The sequence below is a fragment of the Eretmochelys imbricata genome, chromosome 7 (assembly GCF_965152235.1).
Source record: "Eretmochelys imbricata isolate rEreImb1 chromosome 7, rEreImb1.hap1, whole genome shotgun sequence".
In the NCBI taxonomy this organism is placed as follows: domain Eukaryota; kingdom Metazoa; phylum Chordata; order Testudines; family Cheloniidae; genus Eretmochelys; species Eretmochelys imbricata.
The window spans coordinates 25,365,476-25,391,022 of record NC_135578.1 but is presented as its reverse complement, the minus strand read 5'-3'; the positions used below and the strand labels follow the sequence as shown (position 1 = coordinate 25,391,022).

The 25,547-nt window shown below is 37.4% G+C and overlaps 1 protein-coding gene across 1 annotated transcript in view; it reads left to right on the top strand.

The window, feature by feature from the left end:
* The window catches only part of APPL1 (adaptor protein, phosphotyrosine interacting with PH domain and leucine zipper 1), a 52,959-nt gene extending 33,025 nt beyond the window's left edge, over positions 1–19,934 (top strand). Inside the window, exons 12-22 of the mRNA XM_077821448.1 lie at positions 1,420–1,462; positions 5,437–5,493; positions 7,259–7,350; positions 7,928–8,110; positions 10,547–10,596; positions 11,114–11,288; positions 11,402–11,438; positions 12,995–13,141; positions 13,406–13,456; positions 13,849–13,938; positions 16,094–19,934. Of these exons, the coding sequence (XP_077677574.1) occupies positions 1,420–1,462; positions 5,437–5,493; positions 7,259–7,350; positions 7,928–8,110; positions 10,547–10,596; positions 11,114–11,288; positions 11,402–11,438; positions 12,995–13,141; positions 13,406–13,456; positions 13,849–13,938; positions 16,094–16,243 (1,075 nt within the window). The 3' untranslated portion in view covers positions 16,244–19,934. The remainder of the gene's footprint in view (positions 1–1,419; positions 1,463–5,436; positions 5,494–7,258; positions 7,351–7,927; positions 8,111–10,546; positions 10,597–11,113; positions 11,289–11,401; positions 11,439–12,994; positions 13,142–13,405; positions 13,457–13,848; positions 13,939–16,093) is intronic.
* Positions 19,935–25,547: the final 5,613 nt, after the last annotated feature.

The following is a 25,547-nucleotide window of genomic DNA, read 5'->3' as shown; positions in this document are numbered from 1 at the left end:
CGTAGAAAATGAGCTGTTGATTTATGTATGATATCTGTGAACTAAGTATGTACCCAAGCTTGAAGATACTTTTAAATAAGATTTGAACACAGCCTTAGCTGTTTGTAATGCAATTTCATTCTAAAGATCACATAACTCTCTTGAGCTATTTAACCATAACTTATAACAAAAATCCATTATACAGGTAGATGGTGTATTGTATTAGAAATGTAAATATTCTGCTATAAATTGGTGTTTTGAGATAATCAAGTATAAGTACTCTTGCATTCCCTACCATTGCAACCTAACATTCAGCCTTAGAACCATCCGGTGTTTATAGCATGTTGTTAGGGCTGAATTCCCATTGCCATTTGAACACAAAAAGATCTTGATTGTGCTATAGCACACTCTGATTGCCTATGACACCACTTACAAAATTATTATACATATTTATAATAGCCTAATTTTTTTAACAAACGTGCATAATAACTTGCCTTGATGTTTTTCTGTTGATATTTTCTAAAAAACTGTTAGTCTTATACGCGTGGATGTGAAAGTGATCTGAATAATGACTTTATATACGTAGAAAATATGAAGTGCTTTTCAAAATCCTTCATAAAAAGTTTTTTAAAACAATGTTTTTGTATCTCTATCAACAAAATCATCCATAGCTTGGGTATCTTTGATTCTTACCCTTCCCAGCAATTTTAAAACTGAGGTTATCATACCACAATAAGTATTGCTTTTTCATGAGAAGCTCCAAATTTAGTAGGGTGCAGCACAGCTTCTTATGCTTTCTTCTAGAAAGGAAGATTCAATATTCAGTTCTTTACTTTGTGCAATAAGATCTAGATCCTGGAGAAAAAAGGTTGGCGCCATCTACATTAACACTTTTTTCTTCTGTTTGGACACTTGCAAAGCCCTGTCATTGTTTTGGGTATGAGATAGTGAGCTGACTAGTGCTTGTGGGGCATAGGCGGTGGGGCTGTTTCATTGCTGTGTAGACTTTTGGATTCCACCTGGAACCCAAGCTCTGGGACCCTCACCTCACAGGGTCCTAGCGCCCAGGATCCAGCCTGACCCTCTACACAGCAATGAAACAGCCCCGAGTCAGCTGATCCAGGCCAGTCACTGTATCTAGTTTCTGTGTAAACATACCCATGGATGTGAAACTGTCTAGCCTGTTTCAGACTACCTGAATCTTCAGTTGCTGTGTGCGCACAGCTAGCACCTTTGCCTGATTTTTGCACAGAAATAAGATTGCATCTTCAGTTAAATCTAGCTTCCATTTAGTATGCATGCATAGCTCCCAGTGTTGTTAGTACAAGTTACATTCATATATCAAGGGGAAAATTTACCTCAAGACAAAAAGTTACTGAAAGGATCTTTCACTTTCAAATAATTGAGCCTGAGAATTTTTTTTATTCTCTCTTCTTTCAGATCTTCAATCTTACAGGCAGACAGTAAAAAAGATTATGAAGAGGTAAGCTTACAGCAAGTGTGTGGTTGTTCAGATGCTTTTTCTGATAATTCATTACACATAAGAAATATTCCTTAGGTTATCAAAGTGAATAGTGACCTGAAGATTTCTTCTACCCATACTGACATGTCAAGAAGGTGTCCCTTTATTTCTACCCTGGAAAAAAAAATCTGTGCCAGCAAAAGTGACTGTCAGTGGGGACCTAAAGGTTTAACTTGGAGGAAAAATAGCCAGCATAGTCATTGGCAATAAGGGAAACAAACACTGCACACCTTTTTGGGGGCAGTAGCGGGGGTGTACACTTGAGTCAGCCAGCTATAGAAAGCAAAAGAAAGCCCAAAATGAAATATCCTGAGTGCCATGTTGCAAAACAAGAGGAAAACCACATCCAAACTTTGTTTAAAAAGCATTCAGTCAAAAGATCATAGAATTAATGTTGTAAAAATCATGCTGTCTTAGTGGCATTGCTATAGTTATTTTTGATGGTAGCTTTAGAACCGAGTTAAGAAGCAAGCACAGGATCATCCATCCTTGGCAAGAAGCTCAGAGGCTGAGTATAGAAAGGCATTTAATGCTTTCAGTATCCGTTAGGAAGACTGCATGTCTCACTGCCCACTGCTGGGTGATCAAAGAAACAAATACGTTTCAAACAAAAACTAAATGTTTGTTTGCTTTCTGGTTGCATTCCACACTCATTCTTGTGTAAGGGTTGAGGTCCCTAGATCCACCTTGCAGCAAGAATGCACCTATCCTGGTGCCACTGATCACTCTTTCAATGAAAAACCACTCTTGTTGAGAGTGATTTATTTACATACAAGCGTCAGACTGACCCAGTTATAGTCGAAGGTCACAATGTAAAGGTTCTTAGCTGACTCTTCTCATCTGCTCTCTGCCCAGACTCTTCTCACATCTAGTGCAGCTCACACTATAGGTGGAAGACAACCAGATTTTGCCAATGTCCCCATCCTGGGATTAAACAGTCGTGCCATATACTTCGTGTCCATCCCTCCTGGGCTTCTCTCTTTAAGTCCAATCAGGGCTTTCCCCAGTGTCCCTGAACCTCCACCAACCCCTCCCAGCTCTGTCAGAATCTACACTGAGGTAATTCCCGAACCCTTCTTTTCTCAGGCTTTCAGCAGCACTTCTTTCCTTCCTTATCAGGGGACTTTCAGCCCTCCCCAGGAAACTTCCAGCAGCTTGCTCCTGTCTTTTTCTTCATCTGGGGAATTTGGCAGACCTCACTGGTTGCCCCTGCCTGAACTTTCTTACTCTAGGTAGCTCCCCCGCTCTAGCCTAGAGAGGGCCTGCAGAGAATGTGTCTTTCCTCCTTGCAGCTTCCTCCCACTACTCTGAACTCCTTTGTGAGAAGCTCTGAGTCACTCCCCAATTATGACTGATAGATAATTGATTTGCCCTCAAGTGGAACGAGGTGAGCTAAATAGCCTCTACTCCAGGGGTTCTCAAACTGGGGGTTGGGACCCCTCAGGGGGTTGCAAGGTGTGATAAATGACTTGCAGGGTGGGGAGCTCCCTTTGAACAGGCAGCTAGCTGTAAAATCAGCTGTTCTCTGCTTGCTTTACCTGTAAAGGGTTAAAAGTCCCCAGGTAAAGAAAAGGAAGTGGGCACCTGTCCAAAAGAGCCAATGGAAAGGCTAGAACTTTTTAAAATGTGAAAAAAAACTTTCCCTTTGTCTGTTGTTCTCCGGAGACATGGAACAGCAATGCTATAAGCAGGAATTCTGTGTAAAGTTTGAACCAGATATGAAAACCATCAGATCATACCTAGAACTACAACCCAAATATGTAAGTAAATTAGGAATGTTTAGGAAGAGGCGATTTGGTTTATTTCTTTATTTTGGCTTTTGGATCTGTGCTAACCCCAGATGCATTTGTTTGCTTGTAACCTTTAAGCTAACCCCCCAAGAAAGCTATTTTGGGTGCTTAATTTTTGGAATTGCTCTTTTAAAATCTAGCAAAAGCCTAAGTTCCAGATGTAGTTTCTTCCTTTTTGTTTTTAATAAAATTTACCTTTTTTAAGAACAGGATTGGATTTTTGGTGTCCTCAGAGGTTTGTGCATATGCTGTTTGATTTGCTGGTGGCAACAGCTAATTTCCTTTTTCTTTCTCAGCTCTTCCCCAGGGAGCGGGGTGGGGTAAAGTGAAAGGGTTTGAGGGTACCCCACAGGGAGGAATTCCCAAGTGCTCCTTCCTGGGTCCAAGGTTTTTTCCTTTTTGCATTTGGGTGGTGGCAGCGTTTACCAAGCCAAGGTCAGAGAAAAGCTGTAACCTTGGGAGTTTAATACAAGCCTGGAGTGGCCAGTGTTAATATGTAGAATGCTTGCAGGCCCCCACCTTCTGCACTCGGAGTGACAGAGTGGGGATTCAGCCGTGACATGAGGGTATTACATGGGGGTTCGCGAGCTGTCAGTCTCCACCCCAAACCCCACTTTGCCTCCAGCATTTATAATGGTGTTAAATATATTTAAAAGTGTTTTTAATTTATAAGGGGGTCATACTCAGAGGCTTCCTAAGTGAAAGGGGTCACCAGTACAAAAGTTTGAGAACTACTGCTCTACTCGGAGGCAGCTAATGAGTCTCAGAGGACTGGTCCCATTCCCTCTTGAAGGGACCAGACACCCTGTGACACTTTCAAACAACTCTTCTTTCAAAATGGAGGGTAAATCTAGCATGCACTGTAGTTGCCTATGCAAGTGGATATCAGCTGGAAAATTGATCAGTGTTTATACTCAGTGCCAACATCTTCGGGTGTTAAGTATAAACGCAGAGAGAATGAAGACAAAGAGTAGAAGTTCACATAATCTTTTCCCTAAACATTTCAATGTAGAGGGGGACTTTTAAAATGTGAAAATAGAAATAGTTTAGTAGTGGTTTACTACTTTCTTAAAATGTAATTGTTATGAGCTAACAAAGGAGGTACTCCATGATACAATTTAGACTTCATTTGGGCATCGTTCTCCCTCTAGAGCTGAAGACTGAAAAGGATCTGTTAGCAAACTGCTCAGATAAAGCCTATTGACCAGACACATTTCACTAAACTCTTGAATCTATTTAGGGTTTTCCAGAAACTCTGTGGAGCAAATCTGTTAAACACCTTTAAATATTTGCTAAATAAAAATATTTATTACCTTGCTTTCATTTTTAATATAGACTTTCTTGCATCAAGAATAAAAACTTAACATTTGTAAGCTTTTAGATTTCTACAATGCAAGTATGAGCAGGCAGTTAAAGGGGGATATGTGCAAAATCATGCTGCTCTGTGTTGTTGCTGAATATACAGTGCAATCAGGGCCCCATGCACTTTTACAAGGACCCCTAAATTCCTGTGATAGTTTTCTCACCTGGATATACCCTTCATTCCCATCATCCCTTCCCCAGCCCCCCACCCCCACCCGCACAACTATGAAACATAGCTGAAAATACTCACTTGTAAAACCATTCAGTTATTTTTGACAGTGATTGTTTTTGAGGATAGGTTTTTCGCTAAGATGCCCAATTGATCCAGCTCTGATCCCTGGGCCTCAGCTCCCATCACATTGTCCAGAAGGCAATCTCATAACCTCCTTTTCTCATGCATGCCAGAGAATGTGGGGGAGCTTGTAGCCAGCTTCAGCAGCTCACCTCCCAAACTCTTTGGGCCTCTGTTGCTGCACTGTTCTCTAAGTAGAACAGCTGGCTAGCCTATAAACTCCTGGCTACAAGCTGAATTCTAGCTTGGGCTCCATGGAACAAGGAAAAGTTAACAAACAAGAGGCAGCTGCAAGAAGTTTCAGTAAGGCAGGGAGATAGAAAACAAAATATTGGGTGTTGGCTGCAATATTCTGGAGGTAAATTCTGCTGTACGGTGTGACTTTCACGGCGGGAACGTGGTGGTAAGAAAAATCAGCTAAAATATTTAAACAGGTTTTTAAAACTACAATATACTTACTAATGTTTCTTTTTTTTTTCTTTCTCTTTTAGTGGATATGTACAATAAACAACATCTCTAAACAGATATACCTAAGTGAAAACGCTGAGGTAACTTTGATCATTTGTTTTATAATATCCAAAACTAACCCAAAGGAATACATTTAAATTTAGATGTGTATTCATTTTAAGAGATCTGCTCGACCTAATTTTATAGTATGAAATTAATTTGAATGTGTCTTACATCTCAGACTAGAAATTTTTCATGGCAGGAAATGTAACTTTGTTTTGTAAAGCAGTGCGTGTATTGGCAGCACTATAAATTTTTATAAGCAAGTAATATACATTTCTTCCACCTGAATGCTGAAAAGAGGGCACGTTAAAAACTAACATTACTGAAAACATAAATAACATTCTAAAAATTGGTTTTCAAGAACTTGTGTCTGTATTTTGCTTACCACAAATCATTGTGGTGAGCAGTGGAAAACTTCACTTTCTAATCGAGCTGACCGTCAAATAATCCTATGAATAGGGCCCTACCAAATTCACAGCCATGAAAAACGCATCCCGGACTGTGAAATCTGTATATTATAGGGTAAAAGCACACAAGAGACCAGATTTCACAGGGGAGACCAGCATTTCTCAAATTGGGGGTGCTGACCCAAAAGGGAGTTGCAGAGGGGTCACAATGTTGTTTCAGGGGGGTCGCAGTATTGCTGCCCTTATTTCTGAGCTGCCTTCAGAGCTGGGCTCCCAGCCAGCAGCCGCGGTTCTCCGGCTGTTCTGCAGCATCGCCATCAGCAGCAGTGCAGAAATAAGGGTAGCAGTACCACAGCCCCACCTACAATAACCATGCGACCCCACGACAACTCCTTTCATGGGTCAGGACCCCTAAGATTACAACAGCGTGACATTTCAGATTTAAATAGCTGAAATCCATGAAATTTATGATTTTTAAAATCCTATGACCATGAAATTGACCAAAATGGACTGTGAATTTGGTAGGGCCTTATCTATGACAAAATTAACTTAGTAACAGTTTGTGTAGGAAGGAGGCCATGCATGGAGCTAATCAAAGTGGTCTTGATCATTCAGTAGGTGGCAAAATATAACTCTGGTTATTCAGAGGTCTTGGAGGACACCCAAAATGTTAGTAAATTAGGGTAATTGGTTGAATAAATGCTCAGACTTCTTACTTGCAACTGCTAAGTCATTCTCACAGGTGATGTTCCTGCTTTCTGCTAATCCTGTGGGGTATGAATATAAATCAAATACGATACTCTTCTGCCTCAGGCCTTTGGCAGGTGCAGTGTTGTGAAGTACCAGAATGGTAACCTTCCATTGATCATATTCTAGAGTTGAAAACTAGTGGAAGCATAATATACAGGCAGTATATCAAATTGTACATGAATCCACTATGGAACCATGAAATATAAGCTCCTCATTAAGTACTGGAAACTTGACAAGTGTAGATCTGCCAGTTCAATAACAAACAAAACAAACAAAACAAAAACGTTGCTTGTGATACCAGTTTTCAATTTTTGGACTAATAATGAGTTTGTGGATAATATTTGTGTGACAATGTCTAAATTAACTAAACTGTAAATAGGAAACTAAAGGTTTTTGTTGTCCCTACTATGCAGTCACTAACATCAATGAAACAAATGTGAGTTACATACATGTATATTTTGATGAATACAGAGTTGGGGCCATATATCATCCTGGTATTAATAGGTGTTGCCACTGATAGGAACATGGGGTTCCAGCATAGATTTAATTTATAGTTTCTCCTATTGCATGTAAAATTTAAACTGAACATTCTAAATTGAATTTGAAGAGAATGTTTTCAGTTACCTTTTTTCTTTTAATTACGTAGGAAATTGCTGCACGTGTAAATCAATCAGCTCTGGAGGCTGTCACCCCCTCTCCATCCTTCCAACAGAGACATGAGAGCATGCGGCCAACAATGTACATTACGGAACAGTTGGTCATTTTAAGAGCACATTTCTAATGGGTGTCTGGTGAAGGCTTCTAAAATAACATGATTTGCAGAAAAGGTTTCAGTTGTCTACAGTGACTTTTAAAACCTTTAACAGGATAAAAACAAGTTCTTGAACAATGTAGCAAATGCATTTTTGATAAATATTTTAATGTTCTATGATGTACATTAAGAAATAAATGATCCAGCACTGTATCCAGTTTTGGTACTTTACCATTTAAGCCATGTGACTAATTTGTTGGCTTTTGACAATCTTGATTCAATTTTCTCAATATTTCTAACAATTAGCATCAGACTTCTAGCTGTAGGATATTTCACATTCTAGTATGTGAATGCCGTATCAGTGATGAGAGAAAGTAGTAAATGATTGAAATTGAATCTAGACTGCATTTCTTTATACTTTGTAATGATAGTATTGTTTCTCTTAAGTTTCTTCTAATATTTGTCTTGTTTTATTTTTCCCAAGTTTCATAATATTATATTTGTGTCCACCGTGGAGTTTCATTTGTTATCTATAAGCTTACATCGCTCTTTGTTTTGTTTTAGACAATCTCGGCCTCCAACAGCTCGTACTAATAGCTCTGGGTCTTTGGGATCTGAATCAGCAGCTTTATCAGCACTTTCCTTGGATTCCCTTGTTGCCCCTGACACACCGATACAATTTGACATAATTTCTCCAGTTAGTGAAGATCAGCCTGGTCAGGCAAAAGCCTCAGGGCAATCGGGCAGGTAGGAGAAGCAATGGAAGAAAAATCCTTGTATTTGTCTGTTTTACAATTACAGAAACAAAAGTAAGGAAAGTGAATGCAGCCAGTAACTCCATCATGTGTATTTTCTTTGCTTTGACGTTTTTTGTGACAAGTATGCAAAGAGCAGGCCTGCAAAACAGTATCTTTTTCACGCATAATTGTGAAACTGCCAAGTATTTACTGTAAATTCAAGATGTAGTTTTTCAGTTTTGCAGCAGCTTTTCTCACCCTGTTTAACAGCTTATGCTTCATAATCATTTGGTTTTAAAAAGTATATTTTCCTTTCCTATTGCTTGCTCGCTCAGCACCTTGGGTATTTCCTCTTGGAAACTCAAGAGAAATTTGGTAGCCCTGCCTCCAGGTGGTGATGGCATACTGATGACACTCTTCCTAAACTAAAAGGTGAGTGAAAATGATCTAGGCTTCTAGAGCAATCGTAAACAGACAGGTTGAGAATTGCCTTATAGTTCTCCCAAAATATAAAACAACTTCTTTCTTCTGCTTGTTTTTGTTTGTTTTATTTTCCCATTCAAAATAAGATGCCTGATAAGATACCGTGCATTGCCTTTACAGAACTGTTTGTACAGAATTCAAGTTAATTAATCTTTGTTGTTGATAGTAGATCCCATTCATCTGAGGGAAACTGAAAACTATTTTGTGACTTAAGTCTTTTTTGACTTAAGTCTTGTGACTTATGGGTGTCGTCTTACAAAAAATATTTGATTTGTGAGTTTGACCCCCATATTGGAGTGTCTGTTACCAGAGAGAAGAAACTTAGAGTTCACACAGAAGAAAATCGTGTGATGTACAGTATTCAACTCAACTCATTTTTCCTTTTTGTTAGAAGAATAATGAGACTATTAAACAGTGCATCAAATTAAGTACAACATATTGATTAAAATAGGTTGATAAGAACTGAACTGGATTCTAGGCAATGAAAAGCATATAATAGCGTACCAAAAACTCATGTCAACAAAGATATTTTTTCTATCATATATATTCATGATTTTGTCTCAGGTGGGAAAGATTATATAGAGATGCAGTCAATATTTCCCTAAAAAGATTTTTAAAAAACCACTACTCCATTTGGTATAGATTGGAAACATGCTATACTTGTCTTAGTACCATTATCACAATACTTTTTTAAAAATCGTCACTGTGTTTCAGGTACAAATATGAAGTACATCTGTCAGGTGATTTTTTGCATTTGATTAGACCACAAAAAGCTTAGAATTTATTCTCTCCATACTGTTCTGATTCTGAGGGACTGCAAATGTCTGAGCACAAACAAAATCTGGTTGTGGGAATTTCCTAGGTATATTTGAACAGATGAACAATCTTTTTTGGGACTCGCCATTCTTCTGTACATTTTTTGCCATGCAAACTTTAGTTCAGAGTTTAATTATTTAGTTCAATGATTATCCAAAGTTCACACACTACTTTTGATTAGTTTAAGTTAACATTTCATTATTAATTTAAAGATTAACAATCCCATCTCATAGGCCACACAAATAAAGAAGACGGACTTATTCTGTATTACATATCAAGGCAGATGTTGGATTTATTCTAAAAATGAATTTTAGGACCATATCAGACATTTGGAAAAAGTGACATCTTCACTTTTTTCCTGGTAAAAGCTGATATGAAATTTAACTCTTATTATCAGCTGTCCTCATTGAGAGTTTTCAGCAATGCCAATTAGCCAAGAAAATATCTTTCCTTTCTCCTTGAGAGCTTCAGCTAGTTCCCCAGCTCGAAATTTTCTTTTTACATTACTTTCCTTCTCTTGAAAAATGCAGACTGGAAGCCTAGAGTATTTTCACTTTATTATAATTGAGAGTAATTATGTCTCTTCTGAGAGTCAGATATAGCCACATTTCTCTTGACCCTCTAGGAGTAAAACCCCAGGGATGTTTTCAGAGAGCTGCATTTGAGACAACACCAGTGACTTCCCTGTAGCAAGTAATTCAGCAGCTTGAAAAAGTGGGGAAAGGTGTGCTGTTTTCAATTAATCTCTTAGAGGACTAGCTTTTGGCTGCACTTCCTGAAGCTGTTCAATGAGACTTGAAATAAAACTCTGTCTTTTCAAAAATTAACAAGATTAAGTGATTCATTGGGGTTGTATTTATGTGCAGACGACAAGCTCAAATTGCATTCCTACCACAACAGTGGGACAGATAGCACCTGATATTTCCTCCCCACTCCCCAGATCCTGCGCTCTCCACTCAAATGCAGCAGCTTGTGTCTTAAACCCACATCTAGTAAGTCTGTCCTTGTGACTCATAGGTGGGCTATCTATTTTGATCCCAATTGGTGAAATTACTATGTTGCTTTATTTGATGTAGAATGAGTCTAGGTTATATGTCAATGGCTCTTGCACTCTGACTCCTGGTTTAATGTTTTAATTTTTTAATAGACGTACAAACCCATTTGGTGAATCTGGAGGCAAAAAATCTGAGACAGAAGGTAAAACAGGATTTCATTTAAGTACAAAATATTCTTGATTGAGATACTCTTCAAAACTAATTTGCTTTTTATAGAAGCTATAAAATTAAGACTTGTATGCTAGTATTCAGTTAAAGCATACTTGAGTGCTTTCTTCATCTACAGCAGATGTGTCTAAAATAACTAGCTCAGCACCCATTGCTGGACTGGTGGATTGCATTAGCACATACTGCATCAGATGAGTCAGGTGAGACTACAGTCTGGAAGTCTAACTAGTTGAGTCTTTCATGTTCACTAAACCTAAGTGAAAAACTTAGTAGACAGATGTGTATCTTGCTGTTTCAGTAACTGCATCTGTCATTCATAAACAAATATTGGAAGTATAATTTTGAGTTAGAGTGTGGGTTGGGATTTTGTTTATAATATTTTACTAACTTAGAAATCCTTCTTCTGGGATTAGTCATGGAAACAGTAATGTTTAAATAGGAAAACCCAGAAATGGTTTGGTACTGCTTATTGAATACTCTTATCTTCTTAGATTCCATTCTTCACCAGTTATTTATTGTAAGATTCCTTGGCTCCATGGAGGTTAAATCTGATGAAAGTCCAGATGTTGTTTATGAAACAATGCGCCAAATACTAGCAGCCCGGGCTATCCATAATATTTTCAGGATGACAGAATCACATTTATTAGTCACTTGTGACTGTTTAAAGTAAGTATCCTTCCTAAATTTTGCTGAAGTTGACTTTCACAAATATATTTTCAAATGATCCTTTCAATTTAGAAAATTTACTGTGTGATTTGTTTGTTTAATTAACATTTTAGGTTAATAGATCCACAGACGCAAGTTACAAGGCTCAGGGTAAGTAATTTAAGTGCTAATGTCAATTCATTTTTTCTGATTTTTATGTCTAATTTTGTTTGAATACAATTTTCATTCTCTTAAATATCAACGATACTGTGTAATGAGATTTCTAAACGATTTCCCACAAAACTTAAGTTATCAGTTTACTGAATTATGTATTAAAATGGCTAAGTGAAAGACTGTTTTCGGTGATGAATTAATTTGATTAAGTAAACATTTCAAACAGTGCCTTTTTCATTACTTGAAATGGCAAGAGCATAATAAAATTGGCAAGGTAGGTTTTTGTAGTGAGTAGTAAGTACAAAGTCAGACGTTAACATTAAGGGTGGGATGTCAGTTACACGAGTCAGGAAATTCGAAAGGCGATGGCTCTAATGCATTATTAAATTGGCCATGTTGCATGTCTTGTATGTGACATGTCTTATGGTCAACTTATTTTTATCTCTAAAAATTAATAATACAGAGTAATGTCTTGCATTCTAAAAGAAATCAATGGAATACTTGACACAATATATTCAGTATGGCCACGTTAACCTTCAGTAACAACCTTAACTTTTTTATTTTTGATTTGTTTGCTTAATCTTTTTAGTCTGTATTGCATGAACAATAATGCTTTAAATTTGATCGCTGGGTCTTTTTTAGAGAGCTGAAGAGAAGTAATTGTGTTAAGCGTCTTAAGGACTCCTTAATAAATGAAGCATGTAAAACTTCTCAATGCTAAAAGCAGCTGTGCATTCATGAACTCTAAGGCCTAAAGTGCAGAGCTGTCTTAGGGCTGTAAGCTGTTAAATGTGAACTAAGGCAATTCATCATGTGCCCAGTGCTCTAAACTGTTTTAGTATGAGGGCTCCAAAAAAAAAAACCTAAATAAAAAAAAATTATGGTGTAACTGTTTTAACTTTGAGCTGTCATAATTTTAAAACTAATTCAAACTATTTTCTTCAATCTTGGGTTGTTTTCCATTTTTTGTGAAGTTTTGAAAAGAACCCAAGTTTGAAATTTCTATCTTCAGCCTTTTTTTAATTATGGGAGTGCAAAAATGTCAACTGAACATAATACAAAAAGTGTGTGTGTGTGTGTGTGTGTGCATGCATGCACGACTCAAAATTCGTGAATGTATTCAGGTCATAGTTTTCAAAAACAGTCCATCCTTCGACTGAGACCACATATTGAAAATTTAGTCCCAGAAGGAATTTGTATGAGAGAGCTGAGTATCTGAAAAAGTGTGTGCGTGCACATGCCTAGAAAAGAAACAGGAACTCAGACTTCATTGTAACATTTGTTGTATGCAAATGCTATACTACTCTCTGCACAATGTACGTTTTTGAAAGATCTGCATGTGTTTGGTCACTGAATGTTTTTGATAACCTGTTTCAGTTTGCTACAATGCCAAAAGCATTATCCAGCAATTTGATCAGGTATAATGAAATTCTTTCTGCTGATCATGTCCATTTATTTTGTTGTTTTAGTAAGCTACAGTATATCGATATCTGGTATTCAAAGATGTGTAGACCAAACTTTAAATTCCCATTATTTCATCCTTTTTTTGGCAGTTTCCTTTGCCAAGTGTAGTCTTGTATGCTACACACCAGGAGAATAAACGCCTTTTTGGATTTGTGCTTCAGTCCTCAGGAGGGAGAGTTGAGGGCCATACAACATCTGTCTGTTATATATTTGAATCAAACAATGAAGGGGAAAAGGTATTACAGTACTATGTTACTTACACTTTTATCTTGTTTCAAATTTGATGTGGATTTCAAGGTCTTAGCTCTCATTCAAGTTGTATGAAGAAATTTTTAGAAGTTTGTGTGTTTTTTTTGTTGTTTTTGGTATGTTAGGCTGTCAGTCCAAGGATCTAAAAGTGCTTTAATACTCAGTCTATTTGAAGTTGTGGAAATTTTTCTTAATTTTAAAGGAATATTTATTTTCCATACTTTCTGAATATTCAATTTGTTTCTATTTAGATTTGCGACTCTGTTGGACTGGCAAAACAGATCGCTTTTCATGCAGAATTGGTAAGATTCTTAAGTAGGGAAAAAAGGGGGTGTGCGTGCGTGCAAAATGCAGTATGTGAAGTATGTAGATAATAGCACTGTGTCTGGCAGCAATCTGCAGATTAAGAATTTCTAAAGAGTCTATTGCATAGTATCTAGGTGATATTTAAACTTGTCAAGAAGTGATAAAGATTTAATAGGTTTCATACTAAGACTGATTGGAAAAGGGTATTGCAGATAAATTTTTTGTTCATTTCAGCAGAGATAAGTCTTTTAAGGTAAGAATAATGGTATACATACTTAGTTATATCAATGTTTGATTTAACGATCGTAAGGAAACTCCTACAAGGTGGCAGTGTTTTATATATCCCAATTTACAAAGATTAGCCTTATTTATATCTTTACTTCTTTAGGATCGTAGAGCATCTGAAAAACAAAAAGAAATAGACAAAGTAAAGGAGAAACAACAGAAAGAACTCAATAAACAAAAGCAAATTGAAAAGGTATGTCTCATGATTACTTATAGTACTAATATTTTCTTATTCATTAACCTTCATGCTGTCTTTCATAGCTCTTTACCCCAGACTACATTACATTCGTAGTAGAAAAAACACGGTGGGCTTGATTTTGCCTGGAAACTCTGTCAATTTGATTTTTTTTTTTTATTTGCTAAATGTAGTAAATTTTGGATTTTGGGATCTTAGAATGTTTTAACTATGGAAACATTTTAGGATTAAATCTGAACAATTTTATTTCTGCTTCACTTCCTAAATCTAAACTTTAGTAAAGGTTAAACTTTTTAAAAAATTTCCATGTGGTTGGCAGCGTCCTTATAATCAAGCTCTTTGTGGATGATGATGGTGTGTCAGTCTGTAGGCTAAAGGCCTCATGTTTTCAGTGCTGATAGTCAGCTTTGCAAATTCATGCCTCCCTCTAAGCATTGAGCATACCTTGCTACCACAGCAGTGGACCCCTTGATCTGATGCTGTAAGTAAGCTTTAATATTTTAAATTTTAGTCTAGTCTAGATCCTGACTGAAGCAACCTGAGAAAACATGCATGTAAGATACAACAGATGATGTATTCGAACTCATCTTCGATAGAAACTGCTTTTAAAAGTTTAGCGTTTTGAAAAATGATTGACTTTTACTTGCAACTGGGGGCAGACTCAAACTGTAACTCTAAAAATATTGTTAACCTAATCCACCTCCTCTCCTCCCCTGTTACTATTGCATTGTTTTACTGACTTTAAAAAAAATTAACAAACAATAAAACTCCAAAACCAAATAGTCTATTATGAAATTATATACATCAGAGATCATAAATGTCATATTGTATTTCAAAGTTTGTGTTCTTCTGCAATACTGCTTGTCCGTGTAGAATTGAGTTTGCTGGGAATAGGAATAGGAATACATTACTTAGAATAAAATGTTTTCTTATTAGTTGTTCACATAGAGCTAGCTGCTGCCCAGGTAGATAAAACTGATGATTAAAAATAATTTTTAATTTAAATTAAATCTAGATTAATTAAAAACACGTATTAAAATTGTATTTTAAATCACGATTGCCTATGTTAAGGCCTATTAAAATAATTTTTTTAAAGAGAATTAAGCAGTATATGTTTGCTGCAAGATTTTTCTTTTTAAAAAGTCAAACCACTTAACTGGTGGAAGTCATATAGATCCAGTGTTTGACAGCAGTCACCTCTTCTGTAGGTGCAAAGAATATTTTCTGCATCTCAGTTTATTCAACCAGTTCAGTTCAATTACTAGTTCATTCAATGTTCAGAAACCAGTGGGAGTTGAAAAAGAAGAAAAGTTTGTTTTCCTCTTTAGGTCTATGAATAAAAACTGGATGTGAGAGAATGAAGTCTACTAGTTCTAAAATCTTGAAGGACGCTCTGGTCACCATCAGTTCAGTTCACTCACTAAAGATAATACTTCAATAAATCAGTTAATTTTAAATGCAAAATGTTTTGATGAACTTTTTTTATGTATCCAATATAGTTAAGGTAGTTTTATTTAGTTAATTTTAAAAAAATTAAATACTGTTTCCGTGCATTTAATTGAATTTGAATTTCCATCCACATAGAATGTGATACATCACAAGTAAAAAAAAAATTAATATTCATCTAGTAAATCAGAAATGCATCATTCACTATTTTCTAAAATAATAAATATACAAATTAAGAATCTGAATAAAGGTAAATTTAAGGTACATAATTGCTTAAATAAATGTTTGTAGATATACTGTATCCTCTTGATTAGCAAAACTAAGCGCCAAATTTAGCCTAAAAACTGAATTTAGTTGCAAATTAACACTTTGTAATGGTTACTGCTACCAAACGACACATCAACCTCTTTTAGGGAAATAACTAAAAAGTACAAATGCAAGACAAGATTAAAATTGATTATTTAAATCAAGATTTGTTTTCTGCTTTAAATCGTGATTTAAATCCATCTGCACTGGTCACTGAAGTTACTGTTTTTGGTTTCCCATAGAATCTTTTAAATTCCTCTCTACAAGTTGCCACTGCATAGCTCTAAATAAGATAATTTCCACTCTTGCAGAGCGGCATTGGAATTCCTTTTCACTATGGAAAGTTCTGAAGTGAATATTTTTTCCCCTTCTCTTCCTTCCTCCCTGCCTCCCATATTAGGACTTGGAGGAGCAGAGCCGATTGATAGCTGCTTCCAGTAGACCCAGTCAGAGCAGTGGAGAGGGACAATTTGTACTCCTTAGCAGTAGCCAGTCAGAAGACAGTGATTTGGGAGAAGATGGGAAGAAGAAAAGAGAGTCCGAAGCATGAGGTTACTGATCTTGTTAAAACTGGAATCTTTGGACGTATTTGTGGTGAAATGGCACAAATTACACAAGAAGAGAGAATGGAAGTGGAGGGTCTGCTTATTATATAGAACACTTAACAATATGCTGACCAGATTATACTTTGTTGTTTTTTCTTTTAAACATTCATTAACTAACTCTGCCTTTTAATGTAAATATATACCTTCCATGTGTCAGAAAGAGGCATGGTGACTTGCCATGTTTGCTACAGAATTACATCTTCGACTTCTCTTACATATGGAAACTTTTTTTTCACTTACCTGGTTATGCAGCTGACTGTTCTGAAACAAAAATTCATCTTCTGATTGGGCTTCAACAGTACACTGAAATATTGTTCTTTAAATTGCTGTACACAGAACAAAAGTGGGCTTTGAACTGAAACAGTGCTAAGCTGTATCTAAATACTGTTGCAGAGAATTTTCTGGGTTTATAAAAAAAAATTAATCCTCAATAACACCAGATAAATGTGCAATAGTTTTAGATAGATGAGAGAGAGAGAGAGAGATTATAATTTTTGTTTTATGTCGAATTGGATGGTACTGTCTCTGTTTCCTTTTTAATATAACTTAGGACACTTTATTGGATGGTAAAAAAGATTTTACTCCATTGAACCTAGATAAGACTTAGAGGGATGTATTTGCATCTTGATGCATGGGGAATTGTGTTATAAACCCTTTCACTTCAAGATGAGAATACAGTGTGTATACCCCTGAAAATAAAAGTACCACATTCTCAGTTCTCTGTCATAGGACTGTAGTAACTGTCCAGTACTTGGGGTTTACTTTATAATAAAAAGTATGTTAACATTGTGAAAATATTGGATTGAACCAGCTGTTTAGAAGGTCTTCAAATACCCACATGCCTTGGAACCAGTTCACTAAATTTACTAGAAAGAGGTTGGGGGGGGGGAGGGGTTTGGGTCATTGCATGTAAATGTATTTTTCAAAAAATATTTAATAGCGATAGGGTGCAAGCATACAAATCATACTTCCTATCTAAACTGCTTGAAGCATCTTTCACAGGTGTCTGCTTACAGCTCTTAAGCCTGATCTCCGTACTACTGCATGATGTACATAACTTATTTTGTACTATATCAAATGTGCTTTGACCTTTTCATCCTGAATAGGAAACCAGTTAATGTAAGAGAATTTATTTATTTTTGCACTGATTACTGTATATAGTGAAGTCCAATGAACAGAAGATACATTTATGTATCAGTGTCAGGGAAAATCTAGTGTAGTACAGTAATGCAAGGAAATGTACTAAACATGAAAATACAGCTGTACTTCTGGGTCGGTTTCAACTTATGTATATTTTCCAGTTTATATAAGGCTTTCTACTTGTTCTAAATGTCATTTCTTATTCATTATACAAGTTATTGTATACAGCCATTCCCATGAACAGCTATCCTCCAATCTAGAAGACTGCCCATTTGTTCCTGCCAACTTGAAGATCCAAAGGGAGCATATGCAGATTTTTCTCCCTGTTCCCGATCCTAGGCTTATAAAAGGATGGTTGGCACCAGGAATTTTGGACTTTCTATCTCTGCAATTTGCACTGGCTGCTTACATTTCTGACTAACTTTTCTCACTTATATTTATTCCACCAGCATCACCTTCTTGCAGACCAGGTGACCGTCTACTTCACACTTATTGTATCTTGCAATCTGCCTCCTCTACCTGTTTAAAATCCAGCTAAAAATTTCCAAAAACCCACAGAAAGAGTATGAAATCATGTCTTTTCAGTTTCTAGTTTATTAAGTGATCTAGTTATCTCCCTGTGCAGGATTGCTTAGTGGGTTGGCCAGTTTAAGCGTAACACCCACCACACTTCATGTGGGAGACAGTATCAACTTGAAGTTTTCTTGATGTTCAATTTAAAATTTTCCTTAAGCTTTATTGCATTATTCTCATTGAAGGGATATTTCAGAGAATTGGGATTGTTTGCTCCCTTTGCTGTTGGGACTTTCATACCAATCAAAGGGCTTATCTGAACACTACATAGAATTAGTATAGCTTGTTACATGGCTATTCTGCCAGTATCCTTTTGCTGGGGTAATTTCAACCCTCCTGACATGGTATTGTAGGGGGGATGCACAAATTGTGTTCAGAAGGCTGTGTTCTAACCCAGATAAATATCTTTGAATTACAGATTGACCTTCTTTTAGTTTAGATTTTGACTAAAGCTAGAAACAAATTATTTGCCAAAAAGGAACCGTTGTTGGACTCCCATCTATTTGAAGATTTTGTAATACAGGATTCCCATTAACTGACTGCACTAATCCTTAAACTTGCCTGCAACCTGGCAAATGGCCACAATTTATCAGTTTGGCCAGGATAGGGTTCCCATTGGTCTTTAGATGACAAATAGCATTGAATTAGTATCTTGATTCAAAATTGTAGTGCAAACATCCAGTCACAGCAGGAAACAAAACAAACAGTCACAGCTGGAAACAAAACTAAGCCTCTCAAATTTAGATCCTACAGAATGACTATAATAGATCTCAGGTACTTTACCTGATGTGATTGTCAATGAAATGAGATGGCGCCCTGGACCTAGAAAGAAATATACATCATAATCTTTATATCCTTTTTGGAAGCCTACAGAACTCAAATGCATCCAGATTAGGTCAAGGCAGCAGCAGCACCTGGAAAATATGCTGTACCAGGAAATACGGGACCCAACCTGGAGGAGACTAGGGAGCAGGCCCATGCCCCCAAACCCTTCTGTCCATTCTTCAGCATGCCATGTTTACAGGACAGGAGAGATCCTGGTGTGATGCTAGCAAGTAGCAAGCAAAATAGGGTGGGTCTTGCTCCATTCAAGGGTTTTGAATTTTCCCAGCTCCCAGCAACTTTAAATCCTCTATCCTGCCTGACTCATGATCTACCAGAGGGGCCATTAAAAGCCTTGGAAATTAGCCATTTAATTTTTGATTATCAGCTTTGTTTAATTCATTCTCAACCTTTCTGTAAATTAAACAAGACACTTCAGTCATGATAGTCAAAGCCTAATCTTTTTCTACATATTTCACAAAAAACATTTTAGGGGAATGTTTTTTAAGAGTTTCCAAAAACATTTTGGGATTATTTTTCCTTATCCCTTAGATTTAAAGCCAGCTGGCTTAGTTATCCTGAGTCTAGCTGTTCAGGGCTCACAGGGAGCCATAGATATTTAGACTATTTCATCTCTTGTTAAATTACCCTAGCATAAATATTAGACTTACTTAAACTTGGAAAGGCTCTACAAGGAATAAGAGGGGTGGGTGGGGGTGTGTGTGTGTGTGTGTGTGTGTGTGTGTGTGTAAAATTTATTATGGTATGTAGGTCTTAAAGATGTGACCTGATATATTATTGTATCTCTTCCATTTGTTTCTTAGCTTCTGCATTTAATGTCATGTTAGATCAGAGGTGGGCAAAGTGCGGGCCATATCCGGCCCACGGGACCCTCCTACCCAGCCCCTGAGCTCCTGGCCCGGGAGGCTCACCCCCGACCCCTCCCCTGCTGTCCCCCCCTTCCCTGCAGCCTCAGTGCGCCGCGCTGCTGGTGCAATGCTCTGGGCGGCCAGGCAACGCAGTTGCAGAGCCGCGGCCTGACCCGGTGCTCTGGGTGGCATGGCTGTAGCATCACCAGCCACTGGCGCTTCAGGCAGCATGGTAAGGGAGCGGGAGGGGAGGGGGGTTGGATAGAGGGCAGGGGAGTTGGGGGTGGTGGTCAGGGGGCGGGGGTGTGGATAGGGGGCAGGGAACAAGGGGGTTGAATGGGGGCAGGGGTCCCAGGGGGGGCAGTCAGGAAGGAGAGGGAAGGTTGGATGGGGCAGCGGGGGGCAGTCAGGGGCAGGGGTTCCAGGGGCGGTCAGGGGATGTGGGGGGCTGGATGGGGCAGGAGTCCTGGGGGGCTGTCGGGGGTGAGAAGCGGGGGGAAGGGGGGGTCAGATAGGAGGCAGGGACCAGGCCATGCCTGGCTGTTTGGGGAGAGACAGCCTCCCCTAAGCAGCCCTCCATACAATTTTGGAAACCCGATGTGGCCCTTAGGCCAAAAAGTTTGCCCGCCCCTGTGATAGATAGATAAATCGTTTGAGCCTGATAGTTGAGGAGCAAGAAGCATCTCTTTTTCTAGCACCTTAGAATGATTCTTTCAGCTACTAAAAAGAAGCTGCAAACCCATTTCTTGATGTTAGAAGTATCTTAAGAAAGGAATTGAATAAAGTGGGTGATGCCCAGGAAAAGGGAGGTGAATGAGAAGAGAGGTCCTTATACTTGGTAGAACAGTTGCATTGCCTACAGGGGATTAAAAACAGATGTGAGGCGATCCAGAGAGAGCACTGAAGGAAGTGGAGGTAGCACGAGTAGAGTGCATGCTGAAGGAGATTAGGGGGCTAAAGTGAGGAGGTGGAGGTGAGGTCAGGAATACTTAGTTTGCAGTGCTTGAGAGATGGGGTGCCTGGATCTGTGACCTAGAACTACTTCAAAGCTGAGAGGGGTTTGCCCCAGTTACCCCTGGTAGAACTACCCAACCCTCTCATATATGGGGCATGTACTGGTAATTTTTTACAAGACCCTGTATTTCCTGCCTTCCCCTTCATGCATGTATCCCCTGCCCTCATAGCAACTAGGAGTGACCATTTTTTCCTCTGAATTATGAGTTCTCATTGCACTGAGCCACGACAGGGCACTAGTCTCATTTAAGGTATATCTACTCAGCAAAAGCTATTCAGGGCCTAGCCTACTTTACTTAGTTTGAATCTAGCTAGCGTGAGTACAGTAGCAGTGAAAACAGCGTGCCATGCGTGAGCAAGCAGAGTATATACACAAGGTCTATGCTGGGTTTGTACTACTTGCACTGACCTCATTGTGCTGTCTTCATTACTACTGTTATCCACGCTATCGGGATTCAAGCTAGTTCAGGTAGACTAGCCTGTGCACAGCTTTGTAGAGGTACCCCTACTTTGGCAGTGAGTAAGCAGGTAGGGCTAGTGAGCCTTCTGACATGTAGTCTGGAAGGGATCACTGCTAAGGGAGATGGAAGTATGAAGAACTAGGCCAATTACTAGTAGACAGGAGTTGAAGGATAGATCAGCTCTGTGGTATAAAGCAGATTAATAAGGTACCATCCCGCTCTCATGAAGGGTAGTATTACCTTTGACCTTTATTGTTACATAGCCTATGTCAAAGTAGCTGTTTGGCCATGTAGAGTGGATTTTACCGAGAAGAACTTGTGTGAATGTGTGTGTGTGTTTCCATATGTAATTGCTTCTTTCAAACCGGGTTTTCAGGTTAGCTTCTGGGGGCTGTAGGAGGTGATTTTTCCATATATAACAGACTTTGGAACCATATTTTGTGTAAAATTTGTAAGTCAATCATTAGGGGAAAGTGTTTTTGCCAAGATTTTTTTTTTATTTTTAATAAATGCCAATGTTTAAGTGGAGTGCAGAGACTCTAATAAGTAGTACGTTTTTTTTTAAACATATAAGCTCCATGTTCTTAAATTAGCTAAGTTGGCATGGCTTTTCCTACATTAATGTTTGGCTGTGGTTGGTAGATTGCTATCAAAGTGCACATTGGAATAAGATTGAAATATTGATTAGAAACTCTTCATTCGGTTTTCACTTCTAGTTAAATACTCTGCCTGCCCATCTTTCTGCTACTGGGTGAATTATATTATCTATAGCACCTGAAGTCATGGTCCTACAGCAGGTGAAACCAGTATGTCTGGCCTTTTAAAAGCTCAGTTACGTAGAAATAAGAGTTTAAAAACGCCATTTAACACACATACATTGTGGCAACAGTGTTGGTTAGAATTAATCATCTTTTTATTGCTAAATTGTATCCTCATAGTTATCACCACTTAACTAAAAAATAATTGGTTAGTATGCTTGTTGCATGGTGTAGATTTTAATTTTATTCAGGTGAATATCCAGTTTTATTCATCTAAGAGGTAAATGTGACAGACAACAGTAAATCCTGATGATCACATGTTTCAGGGTAACCTTGGTATTGTTACATACATTCTTCATGTATGTAAGGATGGGTGTTTATGGTTATGTAATGCACTGTGTTATACTGTGTGTATATCCCCATCATAGTCATGAAAAGTTTTTCTTTTGACACTGCCATTCTAATCAAGTTTAAAAGGTCCACGCTTTTTTGTCCCCTCAGGAACTGAACACAGTCAGTTAAGATAAACTCATGTAGTCTATTACATTGTTTCTGAGGTCTGGAAGAGAAAATCAGATGAAACATTGTCAGTAATCATGAGGCTGGCACTGACTCCATGTTTTAACAATAGGCATTAGCTGATTTATTCCTCTTCTGAAATCTAGTTGATTGTGCTCAATTACATGAGTGTAAATTCAGAGTAATTCTAGAGATAATTATTCAGTGAATTTACTCTAGATATGCTTGCATATAAATAAGCAGGACTGGGCCCTATGTGTATGTTTAGTGTTTATAAATTAGAATTGACGTTTGCACAGAATTTAAGAAGAAGGTAGGGTTGTTTAATTCGTGATTAATAATCTCATCTGAAACATTAAACAAAACGTCTCTCCTGACCTGCTGGTAGTCTATTTTTCACTTTTGCGTAATTTGAAGATAAATTTACGGCGTTGTTTGTTTGTTTCAATGATTCGACATCTCACAGTACGCACTGTATTCCAGCGCTCCCCCCGGGAAAAAAACCCTTAAGCATTTGTTATAAGTGAGAATAATAAATCTGTAATCTTTCTTTAATCACAACTCCTACAAGTGAATTCCTTTTTAATTCACACACAAACAAAAAGACAGTCATTGCCTGCGTCTTACTCAGCTTTTTTAAGACAGAACTTTTTCATATATTCAGTGAATTCAGGAAAGACCCATTGTCCATTGTAATAATTGACCTTTCTTACTTTGTCTTTCCTACCTTGCTCTTTTTCACAAAATCTCTGTTTACTAGAACTCCCAAAGTTTCTTTACAGGCAGTAAGGTAATTTTCTTGTGCTTACAGTGATGTCTAATTGGGCATGAAAATATTGTCACTATGCCATTGTGCCTGCATTTGTGTTCCATAATGTTTATATGCAAACCTGGGATTTAGTAAAATATAGTCAGGTGATTTTATAATGTAGTGGATTGGTCAAAATCTTACCATAACATACTAGACTGGTCCTGTTCTAGTGTTGTATAAGTAATTTTTCAATGTTTAAGAGTCTTATAAAAATTTCCCTGAATATTTGTAGTAAAGCAATCATCTCAAATGGGTGTGCCTAGTATCAATTTGATAGTTGGTTTAAACTCAGAAATAAATGTGTTAGCTAGGGCTTCAGTTAATTTGAGTTCACTAATAAAAGGTTCAAAGTTTGCTTTGTACAATAATCTTTATTTGAATTAGACTTACTTTAAAAAAATTTAGACTCTTTTTCTAATGCTTGCTTCCAAAAAAAAAAATCACATTACTAATATGGCTTTGTTTTTTCCCCACTAAATATACAATTAGCTAAAGCCTGATGTTGTCAAAATGTATTTTGATTCTGTCAGTAATTCAGGAATGTTACCCAGCTATATTCAATGAAACTTTATTTAATCAAAACGGAGGGGAATTATGCGGATTTATTTTTGGAACTATCAAAGTCTGAACAGTCAAAGAAAACATCCTTGTTACATTAGCTGGTGTTTTAATTCACATCTTGTTTGTTTTGTCACATGCATGCATAGTACTTTCTAAAGAACTGTGGTTATGTTAATGAACAGAATTGATGGATACAGAAGTTATACCAGCACAACCTGATTGGTTCAGACCCATTAATACAGATACTAATGCATATTTCCCACCTGCTTATTAGTTTTGTTCAGTACTTGAGTAGGCACCCTGTAAGAAGTAATGAGTCATAACATACTAGTCCAATCTGTATTTTATAAAGTTTATAGATTTTTGAGAGGGAAATAAACTTTTGAATTATGTAACTTAAGTGATACAGATGCATGTATAAATAAAAATCTGTACTTACCTGAACTTAATTATGAAAAAATAAATACTATTAATGCCTGTCATGTTTATTGAACTGCTCATTTTTATATATCTGTTTCTTCTGCAGTATTTTGTACACCTGAAACTGTTCCTAGCTTGGAGAAATTTAAGGGTTTGTAAATGTTTAGCTATGTACTGTACTGTATTAGAGTACTAATACATAAGTATATACAAAGCGTTATTCAGTGCATAGTGGCATTATTGGATACTGTTGTCTTGTAAGGTAATGTGCCCTTTTGAAATGTTCAAGTCCCACCAGGGAAAGGGTCTCCATTTTATCACCCACAGGGCCTAATCATAATTCACATTTTACATTTCCAAGTTCTGCATTAACATTGCATTGCATGGTACTCAAATGCCACACGTGATACAAAGTAAATTCAACCAATACTCTTTAAACTTGTCCCCCAAATATGGCAATAGGTGGGAAATTGAGGGAGCTGGGCCAAAATATACTCCAAACATCTGTGGACATCCTTATAAATAACTTTTCAGAAGAAAAAATAAGATTGCTCTAGATCATATTATATGTAGACCAGCAGTTAATTACTATGGTAACAAGACATTTAAATACCAAGAATGAGATGTGGAACTATCCTATCTAGCAGGAAAGCAGACATCTAATAAAAAAACCCACTAATGTTTCACTACTGACTGACTGTTCTGTTCATAAAAAGAATTCCATGGCCATTAACCCCATTTCACTGTTTAAAACTGGGGATTGGCTAATTGGATGAAATAACAAACCTTGAAAAGTCAAAACCTTGTCAAACAACTTCATCTTCCTTCCAGCTCTTCTTGCTTGGGAGTGAGGGGAGAAGAAAGCCTCTGCCTCTCGCTGGTTCTAGTCAGAAATTGAAATACCACCATGTAGGTTGTTAGGACAGTACTTTGCTCCAACCAGAAGCAGAATGTAGAAGTATAACAAGAGTTGCAACCCAAAGAAGTTGGGAGAAGAATTTGAACTCCTAGTTACAACCTGACCCACCTGTCTTGAAGGACACTTCCCATTCTATATGTTGTTTGAAAATGCTGACCTAAGCGTTGATGCTAGATAACTTTAAAATTATATTGCCATTACCTGTAATTGCGTCTGTTAACTTCTGGATGCTTTTTCTGCTAAGAGGGCTGCTAATACTTTCTAATAGTAATACTTTCTAATACTTATTCTGTACTATACTTTTTTATTTTTATCCAGAAAAGTTTTCACCAAAGTGACTTGTTGGTTTTTAGAAGCTAAAATCCCAGTAGAGAAAAAGAAT